The sequence below is a fragment of the Odocoileus virginianus genome, chromosome 24 (assembly GCF_023699985.2).
Source record: "Odocoileus virginianus isolate 20LAN1187 ecotype Illinois chromosome 24, Ovbor_1.2, whole genome shotgun sequence".
Taxonomy (NCBI): Eukaryota; Metazoa; Chordata; class Mammalia; order Artiodactyla; family Cervidae; genus Odocoileus; species Odocoileus virginianus.
Window position 1 is genome coordinate 38,988,307 of NC_069697.1, and position 16,674 is coordinate 39,004,980.

Genomic DNA, 16,674 nt, shown 5'->3' on the forward strand with positions numbered 1-16,674 from the left:
CAGAAGTGATTGGAATCAAGTGTTGAATTCCATTTTGTTTTTATAAAAAATTATAGTAACTACTTACTTTTAAAATATCAAGATATCAGCATTTGCTACTGGCATTTGTGGATTTTTTTGTTGCTAACTTAGGTAAGCATCATTATGCTAATTTGCTTGGCATCAATTCAGAAAATTACTCACCCTACTCTAGTTCAGGACAAACTATTGTTATGTTTTGCTTGTGCTAAATCTTGACAAATAAAACCAGAGGTCTTCAAAAAAGGTGAAAAATCATCATATAAAATATGAGTAACTACAATTAAATTGGTACTCTGACTAGCTGTGGCTTATTCAAAATAACATTAGTTTAGGTTTTCCTGTTTTCATTTTGTTCTCTATGTGAATTTAGTATAAACTATTTTCCTTACCCTGGACAACATGTAGGAGCATAAGAATAGACAAAGAGGGCAAAACAGGTGACTGGTGTGGAACATGTAGGACTAACAGATTGTGATAAAACACTCAGAAGGAAATTCTCGAATTGCACTTTAAAATGTAATCTCTGTTTTTCATCTCACAAAAAATAATTGAATAGAAAATTGTGAAAATGCTTTTTTTGCATGAATCCAGGTAGAAATTATGCATAATTAAGAAGGAACACATTTAAATATTAAACAAAATTGTTTTCATAATCCTTTAATGTCTTCCCCTTCAAAGGAACTCCTTTATAGGTCTAATTCTTAATATTGGATACTCTAGGTTTCCATTACTTTAGTAATTATTGATATAGATATGTACCTATAGATATAAATATCTATATATGTATAGATATAGATATTGATATAGATATAGATTGATTGTGAAATCATGTTGTTAGCATGTTACTTTTCATTCATTATCTCAGTTCCTAACACCCTTTGTTTACCTGCAGTAGACAGGTGTATGGTTGGAAGTATATAGTGAGCAGATGAGACAAATGCATTCTCAATTAGTCAAGTCCAATATTTATGGAAACATTATATGAAATAAAAACTTAATTTTTAGCCCATTTTTCCTTTAGCTTTTTGTTTGTTTGTTTCCTTTTTTTTTTTTCTAAGCAGCACCATACTTTCCCTGGAGCATAAGATACAATCAGATAGAATTCATGACTTGTGGTAGTAAAGAGTTTTATTTTCTAAATAGAATAATATCCACACAGGAGACCTTACTGTAGAGTAAAAAAAAAAAGAAAGAAAGAAAAATAATTGCCTCTTCTGGGTTGTTGACCTTGTGGTTATTATTTTTAATCATACTTTATGTTTTTCCCTGTGATTATTTTTTAATTATTTCTTATTAAAAATAATTTTAATTCCAAAAGTCTGGTATAATTGGCAACCAAAGATGTTTACTTAGTAATACTTAACATATGACACTGAATATTGCAATTATCATTGGTAAGGTCAGATTCATTTAAAATCAGAGACAGCTCTGAAATCTAAATACTCCTTTAAGGTAAAATCACCATTTTTGAAATAATAATTTTTATTTGTGAAGTGGGTTTATTGACCTCTACATACAATAGCTCACAATATAATTATCTGAAGACAGCATCATAAATTTCAACTTTGTTTTATCTGCCTTTCTGTCATCTGTGTCTCTCAGGTCTTCATGAGACTCCACTCTACCACTAACATGACCAAGGGAAAAATTACCTATAAAGTTTTTCACATTTCTTTGACAGGCAGATGAATGGGGAAAATAGATCTCAAGTTCTCATGCACACTGAGTTCTCCCAAGCAACCATCATGTCAATCTGAAACCCTAGTCCACATTTTTATCAGAAAATTCACTCAATTGGAATCTTGCAGGCCTACAGACTATCATTTACTTCCTCTGACTAAAGCCCAAAATGTCATCTACCTGGTCCCAAATGAACCTCACAATCGCTTCTATACAGTGGTTGCTAGTTTCTCTGAGTGTCGTTTTAGTTTTTCATTTGTATCACTTTTCTCCTCAAATGTCACTTAGTTGTGTCCAACTCTCTGTGACCCCATGGACTGTATTCAGCCAGGCTCCTCTATCCATGGGTTTCTCCAGGCAAAAATACTGGAGCAAGTTGCCATTCCTTTCTCCAGGGGATCTTATCAACCCAGGGATCCAACCGAGGCCTTCTGCATTGCAGTCAGATTCTTTACCATCTGAGCCACCAGGGAAGTCTTTTTTCCATAAAGAGACTGGCAATCTAAAAATATTTTTATAGAGCAGAACATACACTAGACTCTGATTAATACAGATTAATTAGAAGGCCACTTTAAGCCTGACTTCCCACTCTTTTCCCCAAATCTCTTAGCATAATGAAACATTAGAAACAAGCATGAACTTTAAGCAAAGAGTGTGACAATTTATTTTACTGGATTACAAACCTGCATGTCTGTCTAGTTCAGATTTTGTCATCTGTGACCTTCCTCTTTCTATAGCTTATATCACAAGCACCAAAAAACAAAACAGATAGACTAAACTTTCCAGGAGAAGAAAAAAAGTGCTTTTGTATTGCCTCTGCCAGAAATGATCTCAACTCTATATCTGGTTTTACTGATTTGGAAGAAGGCAAGATCAAGATTAGGAGCATGAACTGCTTATTTTCCTTACATACTAACTGAAAGGGGGCATCAGAGAAGGTAATAGGAGAGATACTAAGTGGGCAAATTCCAGGAAAGACAAAATAAGAGATGAATGTTTGGAAAAACATTAAGTCAATTAAATAAATGGTTGCTGATGGCAGTGCCAGATCACCTTACCTGCCTCCTGAAAAATCTGTATGCAGGTCAAGAACAACAGTTAGAACCAGACAAGGAACAATGGACTGGTTCCAGGTTGGGAAAGGAGTATGTCAAGGCTGTCTATTGTCACCCTGCTTATTTAACTTATATGTAGAGTACATCATGCGAAATGCCAGGCTGGATGAAGCACAAGCTGGAATCAAGATTGCCGCAAGAAATACCAACAACCTTAGATGTGCAGATGACACCACCCATATGGCAGAAAGAGGAACTAAATAGCCTCTTGATGAAAGTGAAAGAGGAGAGTGAAAAAGCTGGCTTAAAACTCAACATTCAAAAAACAAAAATCGTGGCATCTGGTCCCATCACTTCATGGCAAATAAATGGGGAAACAATGGAAACTGATAATAGTAACAGACTATTTTCTTGGGCTCCACAATCACTTCAGATGGTGACTGCAGCCATGAAATTAAAAGACGCTTGCTCCTTGGAAGAAAAGCTATGACCAATGTAAACAGCGTATTAAAAAGCAGAGACATCGCTTTGCCAACAAAGGTCCATCTAGTTAAAGCTGTGGTTTTTTCAGGAGTCATGTATTGATGTAAGAGTTGAACCTTAAAGAAAGCTGAAAATGAAAGTCGCTCAGTTGTGTCCTACACTTTGCAACCCAATGGACTATACAGTTCATGGAATTCTCCAGGCCAGAATACTAGAGTGAGTAGCTGTCCCCTTCTCCAGGGGATCTTCCCGACCCAGGAATCAAATTGGGGGTCTCCTGCATTGCAGGCAGATTCTTTACCAGCTGAGCTACCAAGGAAGCCCTAAAGAAAGCTGAGCACTGAAGAATTGATGCTTGGAACTGTAGTGTTGGAGAAGACTCTTGAGAGCCCCTTGGACTGGAAGAAGATCAAACCAGTCAATCCTAATGGAACTTGGTCCTGAATATTCATTGGAAGGACTGATGCTGAAGCTGAAGTTCCAATACTTTGGCCACCTGATGCAAAGAGCTGACTCATTGGAAAAGACCCTGATGCTGGGAAAGATTGAGGGCAGGAGGAGAAGAGGAAGACAGAGGATGAGACGTTCGGAGGGCATCACTGACTGGATGGATATTAGTTTGAGCAAACTCCAGGAGATAATGATGGACAAAGAAGGCTGGCGTGCTGTATTCCCTGGGGTCTCAAAGAGTCGGACATGACTGAGTGACTGAACTGAACCAAATTCTAAAATACTTGCATTTTTCAAATGCTCTTTAAAAAGTACAATTTCTAATCCATAATAGTTTATCCTAAAATCCAGTTCTGTCATATCCTTCAGCTGAACCGAGGTTATAATTTGTTGAATTCTGAATTTAACTGATGATAATGCATTATAATGACCAAGAATTTGGGTTCTGGTACTAACTGCCTGGTTCAAATCTTAGATCTTTCCTTGTTAGCAAAACCTGTTTATGTTTCTATGAAATAGGAACAAAACCAAAAATAACCTATCTCATAGGCTGATTTTGTGGCTTAAACGGCAAATAGCTATCATTTTTCTGAATAATATGAATTTATTTAAAGTTCTAATATGCCTTTACTCATTTGATCATCATAATATTGTTGGTGGCAACACTTTAACGGACACAATGGACCAGCTAGACCTAATTGACATCAATAGGACGTTTCACCCCAAAACAATCAACTTCACCTTTTTCTCAAGTGCACACGGAACCTTCTCCAGAATAGATCACATCCTGGGCCATAAATCTAGTCTTGGTAAATTCAAAAAGATTGAAATCATTCCAGTCATCTTTTCTGACCACAGTGCAGTAAGATTAGATCTCAATTACAGGAAAAAAATTATTAAAAATTCAAACATATGGAGGCTAAACAACACACTTCTGAATAACCAACAAATCATAGAAGAAGTCAAAAAAGAAATCAAAATATGCATAGAAATGAATGAAAATGAAAACACAACAACCCAAAACCTATGGGACACTGTAAAAGCAGTGCTAAGGGGAAGATTCATAGCATTACAGGCCTACCTCAAGAAACAAGAAAAAAGTCAAATAAATAACCTAACTCTACACCTAAAGCAACTAGAGAAGGAAGAAATGAAGAACCCCAGGGTTAGTAGAAGGAAAGAAATCTTAAAAATTAGGGCAGAAATAAGTGCAAAAGAAACTAAAGAGATCATAGCAAAAATTAACAAAGCTAAAAGCTGGTTTTTTGAAAAAATAAACAAAATTGACAAACCATTAGCAAGACTCATTAAGAAACAAAGGGAGAAGAACCAAATTAACAAAAAATGGAGAGATCACAACAGACAACACTGAAATACAAAGGATCATAAGAGACTACTACCAGCAGCTCTATGCCAATAAAATGGACAACTTGGAAGAAATGGACAAGTTCTTAGAGAAGTATAACTTTCCAAAACTGAACCAGGAAGAAATAGAAGATCTTAACAAAACGATCACAAGCAAGTAAATCGAAACTGTAATCAGAAATCTTCCAGCAAACAAAAGCCCAGGACCAGAAGGCTTCACAGCTGAATTCTACCAAAAATTTAGAGAAGAGCTAACACCTATCTTACTCAAACGCTTCCAGAAAATTGCAGAAGAAGGTAAACTTCCAAACTCATTCTATGAGGCCACCATCACCCTAATTCCAAAACCAGACAAAGATGCCACAAAAAAAGAAAACTACAGGCCAATATCACTGATGAACATAGATGCAAAAATCCTTAACAAAATTCTAGCAAACAGAATCCAACAACATATTAAAAAAATCATACATCATGACCAAGTGGGCTTTATCCCAGGAATGCAAGGATTCTTTAATATCCACAAGTCAATCAATGTAATACACCACATTAACAAATTGAAAGATAAAAACCATATGATTATCTCAATAGATGCAGAAAAAGCCTTTGACAAAATTCAACATCCATTTATGATTAAAACTCTCCAGAAAGCAGGAATAGAAGGAACATACCTCAACATAATAAAAGCTATATATGACAAACCCACAGCAAGCATCACCCTCAATGGTGAAAAATTGAAAGCATTTCCCCTGAAATCAGGAACAAGACAAGGGTGCCCACTCTCACCACTACTATTCAACATAGTTTTGGAAGTTTTGCCCACAGCAATCAGGGCAGAAAAAGAAGTAAGAAGAATCCAGATAGGAAAAGAAGAAGTGAAACTCTCTCTGTTTGCAGATGACATGATCCTCTACATAGAAAACCCTAAAGACTCTACCAGAAAATTACTAGAGCTAATCAATGAATACAGTAAAGTTGCAGGATATAAAATTAACACACAGAAATCTCTTGCATTCCTATACACTAACAATGAGAAAACAGAAAGAGAAATTAAGGAAACAATACCATTCACCATTGCAACAAAAAGAATAAAATACTTAGGAGTATATCTACCTAAAGAAACAAAAGACCTATACATAGAAAACTATAAAACACTGATGAAAGAAATCAAAGAGGACACAAACAGATGGAGAAATATACCGTGTTCATGGATTGGAAGAATCAATATTGTCAAAATGGCTATACTACCCAAAGCAATCTATAGATTCAATGCAATCCCTATCAAACTACCAACGGTATTCTTCACAGAACTAGAACAAATAATTTCACAATTTGTATGGAAATACAAAAAACCTCGAATAGCCAAAGTAATCCTGAGAAAGAAGAATGGAACTGGAGGAATCAATCTGCCTGACTTCAGACTATACTACAAAACCACAGTCATCAAGACAGTAGGGTACTGGCACAAAGACAGAAATATAGATCAATGGAACAGAATAGAAAGCCCAGAGATAAATCCACGAACCTATGGTCACCTTATCTTCGACAAAGGAGGCAAAGATATACAATGGAAAAAAGACAACCTCTTTAACAAGTGGTGCTGGGAAAACTGGTCAACCACCTGTAAAAGAATGAAACTAGAACACTTTCTAACACCATACACAAAAATAAACTCAAAATGGATTAAAGATCTAAATATAAGACCAGAAACTATCAAACTCCTAGAGGAGAACATAGGCAAAACACTCTCCGACATAAATCCCAGCAGGATCCTCTATGACCCACATCCCAGAATTTTAGAAATAAAAGCAAAAATAAACAAATGGGACCTAATGAAACTTAAAAGCTTTTGCACAACAAAGGAAACTATAAGCAAGGTGAAAAGACAGCCCTCAGATTGGGAGAAAATAATAGCAAACGAAGCAACAGACAAAGGATTAATCTCAAAAATATACAAGCAACTCCTGAAGCTCAACTCCAGAAAAATAAATGACCCAATCAAAAAATGGGCCAAAGAACTCAACAGACATTTCTCCAAGGAAGACATACAGATGGCCAACAAACACATGAAAGATGCTCAACATCACTCATTATCAGAGAAATGCAAATCAAAACCACAATGAGGTACCATTATACGCCAGTCAGGATGGCTGCTATCCAAAAGTCTACAAGCAATAAATGCTGGAGAGGGTGTGGAGAAAAGGGAACCCTCTTACACTGTTGGTGGGAATGCAAATTAGTACAGCCACTATGGAAAACAGTGTGGAGATTTCTTAAAAAGCTGGAAATAGAACTGCCATATGACCCAGCAATCCCACTTCTGGGCATACACACCAAGGAAACCAGATCTGAAAGAGACACGTGCACCCCAATGTTCATCACAGCACTGTTTATAATAGCCAGGACATGGAAGCAACCCAGATGCCCATCAGCAGACAAATGGATGAGGAAGCTGTGGTACATATACACCATGGAATATTACTCAGCCATTAAAAAGAATTCATTTGAATCAGTTCTAATGAGATGGATGAAACTGGAGCCCATTATACAGAGCGAAGTAAGCCAGAAAGATAAAGACCATTACAGTATACTAACACATATATATGGACTTTAGAAAGATGGTAATGATAACCCTATATGCAAAACAGAAAAAGAGACTCAGATATATAGAACAGACTTGTGTACTCTGGGAGAAGGCGAGGGTGGGATGTTTCAAAAGAACAGCACTGAAACATGTATATTATCTAGGGTGAAACAGATAACCTGCCCAGGTTGGGTACATGAGACAAGTGCTCGGACCTGGTGCACTAGGAAGACCCAGAGGGATCGGGTGGAGAGGGAGGTGGGAGGGGGGACTGGGATGGGGAATACATGTAAATCCATGGCTAATTCATTTCAATGTATAACAAAAACTACTGTAATGATGTAAAGTAATTAGCCTCCAACTAATAAAAATTAAAAAAAATAAAAAAATAAAATAAAATAGTCACAAGGAAACTGGCAAAACAGTAGCTAATACTGTTAAAATAACTACATAGTAATATGCAGCTCTTGTTGAGAGCTAAAACTATTCCTGGAAAATATATTTTTCATTCCGTATCCTTAGATTCAAAACCCTTTATAGTGGGATTTTATTTATTTATTTAAAATAGGTTAAGTGCATCATCAAATGTTTTGAATGTTTCATATAGATTAAATGATGTTTCTGAGTTTTGTTCTAAAAGAAGGTAAAAAGTCTATTTCACTGCAAAGAGTAACTAGAATAAAATATTCTCTTGAGAAGGTAAAAAAAAAGAAATAAAGGTAAATAGATGTATTTATGATGTAAAAAAAAAAAAAAGAAAAGAAAAAAAAAATATTGTTGGTGGCAAATGTCCTAATTATCAGAGACAGGGAGAGAAAACTTTATAGAGTCAGTAAAAGTCTTTTTTAAAGTTCAATTCTCTTTGAAGGATAGTGCCAGGTTATTCCTTCCATTGCAGTCAATCATCCAAACTCTTGACACTGAATCTAAAATTGGTCCAAATTTTACATAAAAGATTTATATTCCACTCTAATTAAAAAGTCTTAGAAGAAGAGTTAAAGCTACCTTTCTACCTATTATAAGCTCATTGTAGAGGCTCAAAGCTGGTTACTTAATATGCCAGTTTAAAGGTGAGTTGAATATCAGTAAGTGCCATTATTAACAAGCCCCATAAGGATTTTTTGAAAACTACTTGAAGCAAGTGCATGATGCTATAAAATATTTGTCTTAGTTTTACACAATTGGTAGCATTGTATTGGATATATTATCTCAGGTACTGCATCTTGCCAGAAGATGCAGCACTTTAAGTGTTTTTTTGAAAAATGAATATACATATCTAGAGTTTTTATAGTTCTTTACAGTGCTTCTTATGGCACCTAGGTGTTTTACATTCATCAATAAGAGCTAAACCCTGCAGTTCTGAATGGGGATAAATATAATAAAAAATAAAGCCATTCTGCCTTCTAGAAGTGCATTCACATAAAGCATTATCATATCCAAACTAAAATCATCTAAAACGCAATTTGGAAAAGAAACTTTTGTAAGTATTAAGATTCATAAGCAGTATTTTGGCTAATGCTCGATTCTAATTTTTGTATATACAAATGCAGGCTTGAGAGATGTCCAGTTATAGCCCTTAAGATTGCGATTTAATTGCCAACTTATGCTATTTTTTTCAAGTGATTCTTTTCAAAACTATAGATTTCAAAGTTAGAGAAAATTGCATGTATGTTTCATCATCAGAACCAATGCTAATTTAGCCAAAATATTGAAAATCTATTTTGTACTAAGAAGTTTCTTAGTTATGTTTCATTATCAGAGTGTGTACTTCTGGCCAAATTATGTCCAAAATAGTTTCTTTCTGGTGAGCAAATGAAACCTTGGGAGCCAGCAGAAAGGAAATCAGTAAAGGTGGCTTACCAAGGGCAGGCTGTGAAAGGGTGGTAAGTTATCGCTGACATTGCTTAGAACTGTTAAGAATATGGGCTTCCCAGGTGGTGCTATTGGTAAAGAACCTGCCTGTCAATGCAGGAGACCAGAAGTCACGGGTTTGATCCTTGGGTCGGGAAGATCTGGAGGAGGGCATGGCAACCCACTCCAGTATTCTTGCCTGGAAAATCCCATGGACAGAGGAGCCTGATGGGTTGTAGTCCATTGGGTTGTAAAGTGTTCAACACAACTGAAGCAACTTTTCATGCACATGCATGTTAAGAGTATGGTGATATGAAGATGTAGCTGTATATTAGTAGGTTACATTATTGTTTTTAAGTTATCTGCAGACTGTGTACCTCTTACTGCCTACACCCCTCGGGGTTCATTATACCAGTTGTGATACACCACTTACCACCTCTATAGGAAGAATTAATTGAAAAAGAAATACCTATATGTTAATGTAATGGGAGAACTGTCTCTTCTGACTTAACAGAGGAAAGGATTAATATGAATAAGGAAAGGATAACATGAATTGCTCAAGCGATTTGTCATCCAGTATGCAGAACATTTGTTATGTTCCAGTACTTCAGGATTTTATTTCTAATAACCAGATAACTTCTTCAGAGCAGCTGTTACCTGTCTATGATATGAGAAAATTGAAATTCAGAGATGTGGTAATTTTGCAAATGAGTTATAACTCCAGTCTGTAACATAAAAGTTCATAGGTTTTCTGGTAGGCATCATTCATCTCTTCAGCAACTACCTCATTTCAAATGAGATACTAGGGAATTCCTTGGTGTTCTAGTGGTTAGGATTCAGTGCTTTCACTGCTTGGGCCTGGATTCAATCGCTTTTGGGAAACTAAAAGTCTGCCAGCCACAGCATGACCACAAATAAAATAAAAATGGGATTCTATCGGATAGTGCTTCCATTTTTGGTTAGGTGTAATATGACTTATTTTGTTTGTTTTGATTATGTCGCTTATGAGATATTTTCTAAACTAGATTTGAGAAAAGCTTGGCCATCTTACATATCTTCTTTGATAAAGAATTCTTGAACTACAGGATTATGAGTTTATCTGCTTGCAAAGTTTATTTTGGAACACTTTATTTTTGTTAAAATTAACACTGAAATCAAGCTTCAAAGTCTGGAGAGTGTACAAAAGTTTGTTAATTTATGAAAGGTAAATTTAATAAGGACAAAAATATTAGCATAAATAGTTCAGGAATCATATCACTTGTCTCCAGTTTCTTTTTATTCTTACTTTTGACATTTCATTGATCCCACGGAAATCCAAAATTTTAGGAAGGAAAATAAAGTCATAATAAAAGCTTATAATTACTTCCTAGAGGGCAATTTTGTTTAAAGAAGTGCCCAGATGACATCTTCTAACAAAATTAGATCATTTTTAGCTCTGTTTTGGGTTGAGTAAATCAGGACCTTAGAAGCCAGTGTGAAGAAAAGGATATCTGACATGGGAGGATCAGGTTAAAAAAAACCTGAAATTCTGGTAGATCCAGAAATTTGATCAACTGCACACACTTCAGTTTTCAAAGAAATATGCTAAACTTGGATTCTAAAAAGCTAACTTCAATAAGGTGATAATAACCATAACAATTCTTAAGTGCCTGCTATAAAGGACAGATACTTTTCTTGTCCTTACAGCAACAATCCAAGAAAGATTTTGTTACAAAGACTTTTTGTTACAAAGATCTTATTACAAAGGAGGTGTAGGGAGGCTAAACAGCTTTTCTAAGATTGTATTTCAAGTAGGTGAAAGTATTTATATTTTAAGTTGCATTTTGTCTCTCAAAGCATGATCTTATTCTAGCAGATCTAACTTGTCGAGGGCAAATAATCCTGTCAGTATTTTAATGGGCCCAGGAAGCAGGAATTTTGAAAGTGAAAGTCACACAGTCGTGTCCGACTCTTTGCGACCCCATGGACTGTCCTTGGAATGAGGGTTGGGATGGGGAGGGAGGTGGGAGGGGGGTTCAGGATGGGGAACACATGTAAATCCATGGCTGATTCATGTCAATGTATGGCAAAAACCACTACAATATTGTAAAGTAATTAGCCTCCAACTAATAAATATAAATGAAATAAATAAACAAAAGCAGAAGAAAAAAAAAAGAGAGAGAATACTGGAGTGGGTAGCCTTTCCCTTCTCCAGGGAATTGTCCCAACCAGACAGCGCTATATTTGTTATTCAGATACTTGTCATTCAGGTAGTCAACCTGCTTTTAAAGAAAAGGGAAAAGATAAGACAGAAAAGTTCAAAGTTTAGGCCATGGTGAGCTAGGCACAAGAAGGGTTAGGCTGGATAATAGTTCCTGAGGAAGTGAACCTGAGCTCAGGGCAAGTCCCAGAACCCAAGAGTGAACTACAGTGCCTATCAATAAATCAAGGCAGAAGCATAGTCTTGGTACTGGCATGGCAAGAATGAAAATACTAGAGGTGTGTGGGTATCTCAACTTTATTTATGGGTTCTAGATTTCAACAGCTAGTTGGTATGCATCTGCCTTTGTCAAGATGATAAACTGCTGTGCTGTTTTGCTGCTGTTTTTAATTGTAGAAAGTTGAAGTGGAACTCTGAGTTCGAGGATAGTTGCTTTGCTCCCATTTTCTCTTTTTCACTTAGCACAGTCCTTGACAATCAGAAGATGCTGAATAAATAATTGTAGATTTTTGGATGGAAAAATCCACATGGCGTGATAATAAGTTAAGGATCATCCCAACTATGAAATGATTTATGAGCCATCATATTTTCCTTTCTGGTCAGAATACTGCTGATTCAAAACAATAAAGGAGTGAGATTCTTCCTGATACACAGGATGAGGCAAGGAAGTAATCGGATCTTGAAATCAACTAAACACCAAATGATTCTTTTTACTTGTTGACTTTCTCTGTGGCACCAGTACTATCAAATGGTCTTAGTTATCATTTAGTGCTAAATGCACTTATCTTTTATATTGTCTTGGATGCCCCGCCCTTCAAAGTTTCATAAGTGCTCTTGGTACAGCCTGGCTCCCCTTCTCCCCCCTTTTCCTCTTCCTTTCTTTTCTCCTTCCTTCCTCCCTCTCTCTCTCCCTTCCTCCCTCCTCCTCTCCCCTCCTTCTTTCTTTCTTTCCTTTCTTTTCATTTCTTTTTAAATTTTCTCTCCTTTTTTTTACATTTTTTGTTGTACCTAGTCTACTTGGTTTTATAATTTAGTTTGTTGACCTAGCTAAACTTTTCAGTAAATACTTTCCTCTCTTTTTTTCATCCTTATGTACAGTATAGTTCTTTAGTTAGTAGCCTGTCTTTTGTTTGAAGTTTATGAATATGGTCTTGGAGGTTACATGTGAATTTGCATTCCAGAGCTTGCATTTATAACTTACGTGGAAAGTTAAGTGTTATAATGATTAATTTCCTCATCTGTAAAAAGAAGAGACAGACAGACAGATAATATTTCATGTAGTTTTCCTGTCAGTCCTTGCTTTATTGTTACTTGCCAAGCACCTGCCCTCTGGGAGTTTTTAAACTTGGCTAATGTCAGCAACTGGGTTGTTGAAATTCAAACCCAGTTCATTCAGACTTGAAATCTAATAAACCCTTTCCAATACACCATACTATACTCTGTATTATAGTTACTTTCTCTGTAGCAGCAGAATGACAAAGCAATGTGCTGATGGTGACTCTTCTTTCCAATTCCTCAAAGGGATTTATTATCTAAAAATATTCTCCCAACTGTTTCACTGATTCTTTTTTAAATGTTTTATGTGCCTTAAACTGTTATGCTCCAAATTAGCCTATATTCTTAGCCTATAAACCTAATTTCTACTCTGAGAAAAAAATTACCATCTAGCTATAAAGAGGATCTATATTAGTTTTTGTTAATGTAAAGCACAAACTTATTTATTCCCTAGGGAGAAGAAGTGAACTTTTTTCAACAACTGAACAATACTAAGGATTTTTCAGGCTGAATTATTATAGAAAGAAATAGTATACTATACTTTATACTAATAAAACTACAAGGAACTCTATATTGTCACACCCGTCATCATCACCATCATCATTATCATCACCACCACCGTTTAAACAACAGCCCCAACTTTGATCTGTTAAATAAATTGTACAGTGTATCAAAAGTAACTTGCTGTTAAAGCACACAAACATAGACTACATACTCATATTTTCAAATTATTTCCTTTTAAATTAAAAGTTATTTTGTAAGTTATATTTGATAGCAGGTTTTCCCATATTATTGTCATTTATTTGTGCTTTATGCCTTCTTTGGTCAGAAGGAAGTGGAATTACATATAGGAAGAGTCAGAGGTATATCCAAAAAGGTGAATTTTTACTGTGAATGCCAGTTCCTTGGTTCTAATCCAGCAAAGTAATTTTGGGTAATTACCATGTACTGAAAATTTTAAGTATATATAACCAATCTCATCTATGTAGATATTTGTATAATCTATAAGTACACACATGAACACAAGAGAAGTGTGAGCACAGAGGAGTAGCTCAGTATTTGAAACACGAGTTATGAAAAAAGCAAAAGAAAATCCTGTTTTTCAGGACTGCTGGAAAGAATTAGTTTAAGGCAAAATATTATTAGACATGATTTTAGCAATGCCATACTTTTAAGGGTGTAATAATTTCACATTGACTAAAGAATAGTCTTGAAAGTAAATTAATAATAAATGTTGACATTGGATACTGGCAAATTATTGTTTAGTTTGACTTCATTATGAGCTCCTCACTTAATTATTGTGCTCTCAAACAGGATCTATATTTATTCCTGATGCTGTATTTTGTATGCTTTAGTTGCATGATTGTAAAAGTATTTTGCCAAGTTCTTAGCTTGTAAAACTGCCTATCATACTATTCAGTGTGTGCTGTAACATAGTTGTAATAATACTATTTAAGAAAATTAATGATATTAAAAATATAGCCAAAATAGAAATCAAACTCCTTTTTATGAGGTTATTCAATTATTAATGATTCTTATTTATTTATATTTTAGCACACAAATCAATTTCACAGTGGCTATTGATTTTACTGCATCAAATGGTGAGTATTATGACTATCTTATAATAAGAATTATCATCTATTACATTAAAAATAAATATTTTCATGAGGTTTAGATATTTTCTTTCCACATATATATACTTCTGAAGTGCTTCATAAAAAATTCAGATAATTTTTCTTTTTTTAATGTTATAAAATAGTTTAAGACTATAAGAAATACAACAAAAGTCCATAATAGTCCCATTCAAATTTATTAATTATTGAAATACTGTCTCTTTTGTTTTACACATTTTTAAAAGGAAAACTTTAAATTTAGTTAAACCCATTGTGTATCCTTCCCTTTTTCTCCATACATAGCTGTAATTCTGAAGCATGTCTAACTATAATCCTCATTTTTATAGTACTTTTTTGTACATTCATTTATATAAATGTAGTTCAAGTACATGAACCTTGCTTTTCTTTTATCCAACTGTTTTTAATAATTACTCATGCTAGCACATTTATATTGAATTGATTCAGAGGGATCATCAACTAAATCCCCTGCTAAGTGTAGAAAAGAAAGAGGTACTAGAGATCAAATTGCCAATATTCACCAGATTATAGAGAAAGCAAGGAGTTTCAGGAAAACATCTATCTCTGTTTCATTGACTATGCTAAAGCCTTTGACTGTGTAGATCATGACATATTGGAAAGTTCTTAGAGAGATGGGAATACCAGACCATCTTACCTGTCTCCTGAGAAACCTGTATGTGGGTCAAGAAGCAACAGTTAGAACCCCATATGGAAAAACTGATGGGTTCAAGATCAAGAAAGATGTACAATAGGGCTGTCTGCTGTCACCCTGTTTATTTAACCTATATGCTGAGCATATCATGAGAAATGTGGGCTGGATGAGTTACAAGCTGGAATCAAGATAGGCGGGAGAAACATCAACAACTTCAGACAAATGGATGACACCACTGTAATGGTAGAAAGTGAAGAGGAACTAAAGAGCTGCTTGATGAGGGTGAAGGAGGAGAGTGAAAGAACTGACTTAAGACTAAATAGTTTAAAAAGTAAGATCATAGCATCCACCCCCATTACTCCTTGGCAAACAGAAGGGCAAAAGGTAGAAGTAGTAACAGATTTCCTCTTCTTGGGTGCCAAAATCACTGCACATGGTTGACTGCAGCCACGAAATCAGATGATTGTTTCTCAGCAAGAAAGCGATAACAAGCCTACACAGTGTGTTGAAAAACAGAGACATTACTCTGCCAACAAAGGTCCATATAGTCAAGGCTATGGTCTTCCCAGTGGTCACTTACAGTTGTGAGAGCTGGACCACAAAGAAGGAAGAATGCCAAAGAATTGATGCCTTCAAAATATGGTGCTGGAGAAGACTCTTGAAAGTCTCTTTTACAGCAAGGAGATCAAACCAGTCAATCTTAAGGGAGATCAACTCTAAATATTCACTGGAAGGACTGATGCTGATGCTGAAGCTCCAGTATTTTGGTCATCTGATGGAAACAGAGGACTTGTTGGAAAAGTCCCCGATGCTGGGAAGATTGATGGCAGAAATAGAAGAGAGTGTCAGAGAATGAGATGGCTGGACAGCATCACTGATGAAATGAACATGAACTTGGGCAAACTCTGGGAGATGGTGAAGGACAGGGACACCTGGTGTGCTGCAGTCCATAGGGTCACAAAGGGTTGGACACGACTGGGTGACTGAACAACAACATGTATAATTTGTATATCAAACATTTTAAGAAGGAAAGACAGTGAGTGGACTTTCAGTCTTATTTCGAAGTGACTTTATTTCAACAGTTATTATGTATCATAAAAAAATAATATCATTATTTAACTTTTACCAAAAGTTGCCATCAGTTTTTATATTTATCTTGTTTTTTTCAAATTGGTTATTGTGCTGTAACTTTCACATTAAATTCCCTTTTCTTCACATTTCTCTCACATTCACTCACGTTTCACAAAATAATTGAATTTTTAAGCAAGAAAACATCTTAGAGGTCATTTACTACAGCCATCATTCTCTCAGGGCTTCTCTGGTGATTCATTCAGTAAAGAATCTGCCCCCAGTGCAAGAAAGCACCTGCAATGCAGGAGACCCAGGTTCTATCCCTGGGTTGGGAAGATCCCCTGGAGAAGGAAATGGCA

At 35.5% G+C, this 16,674-nt stretch overlaps 1 protein-coding gene across 2 annotated transcripts in view; it reads left to right on the plus strand.

Moving 5' to 3' along the window:
• Window positions 1-16,674, plus strand: part of CPNE8 (copine 8) — a 261,900-nt gene that overhangs the window by 191,995 nt on the left and 53,231 nt on the right. For both annotated transcript variants that reach the window (XM_070454589.1, XM_070454590.1), the window contains one exon: window positions 14,516-14,562. In XM_070454589.1, the coding sequence (XP_070310690.1) occupies window positions 14,516-14,562 (47 nt within the window). The remainder of the gene's footprint in view (window positions 1-14,515; window positions 14,563-16,674) is intronic.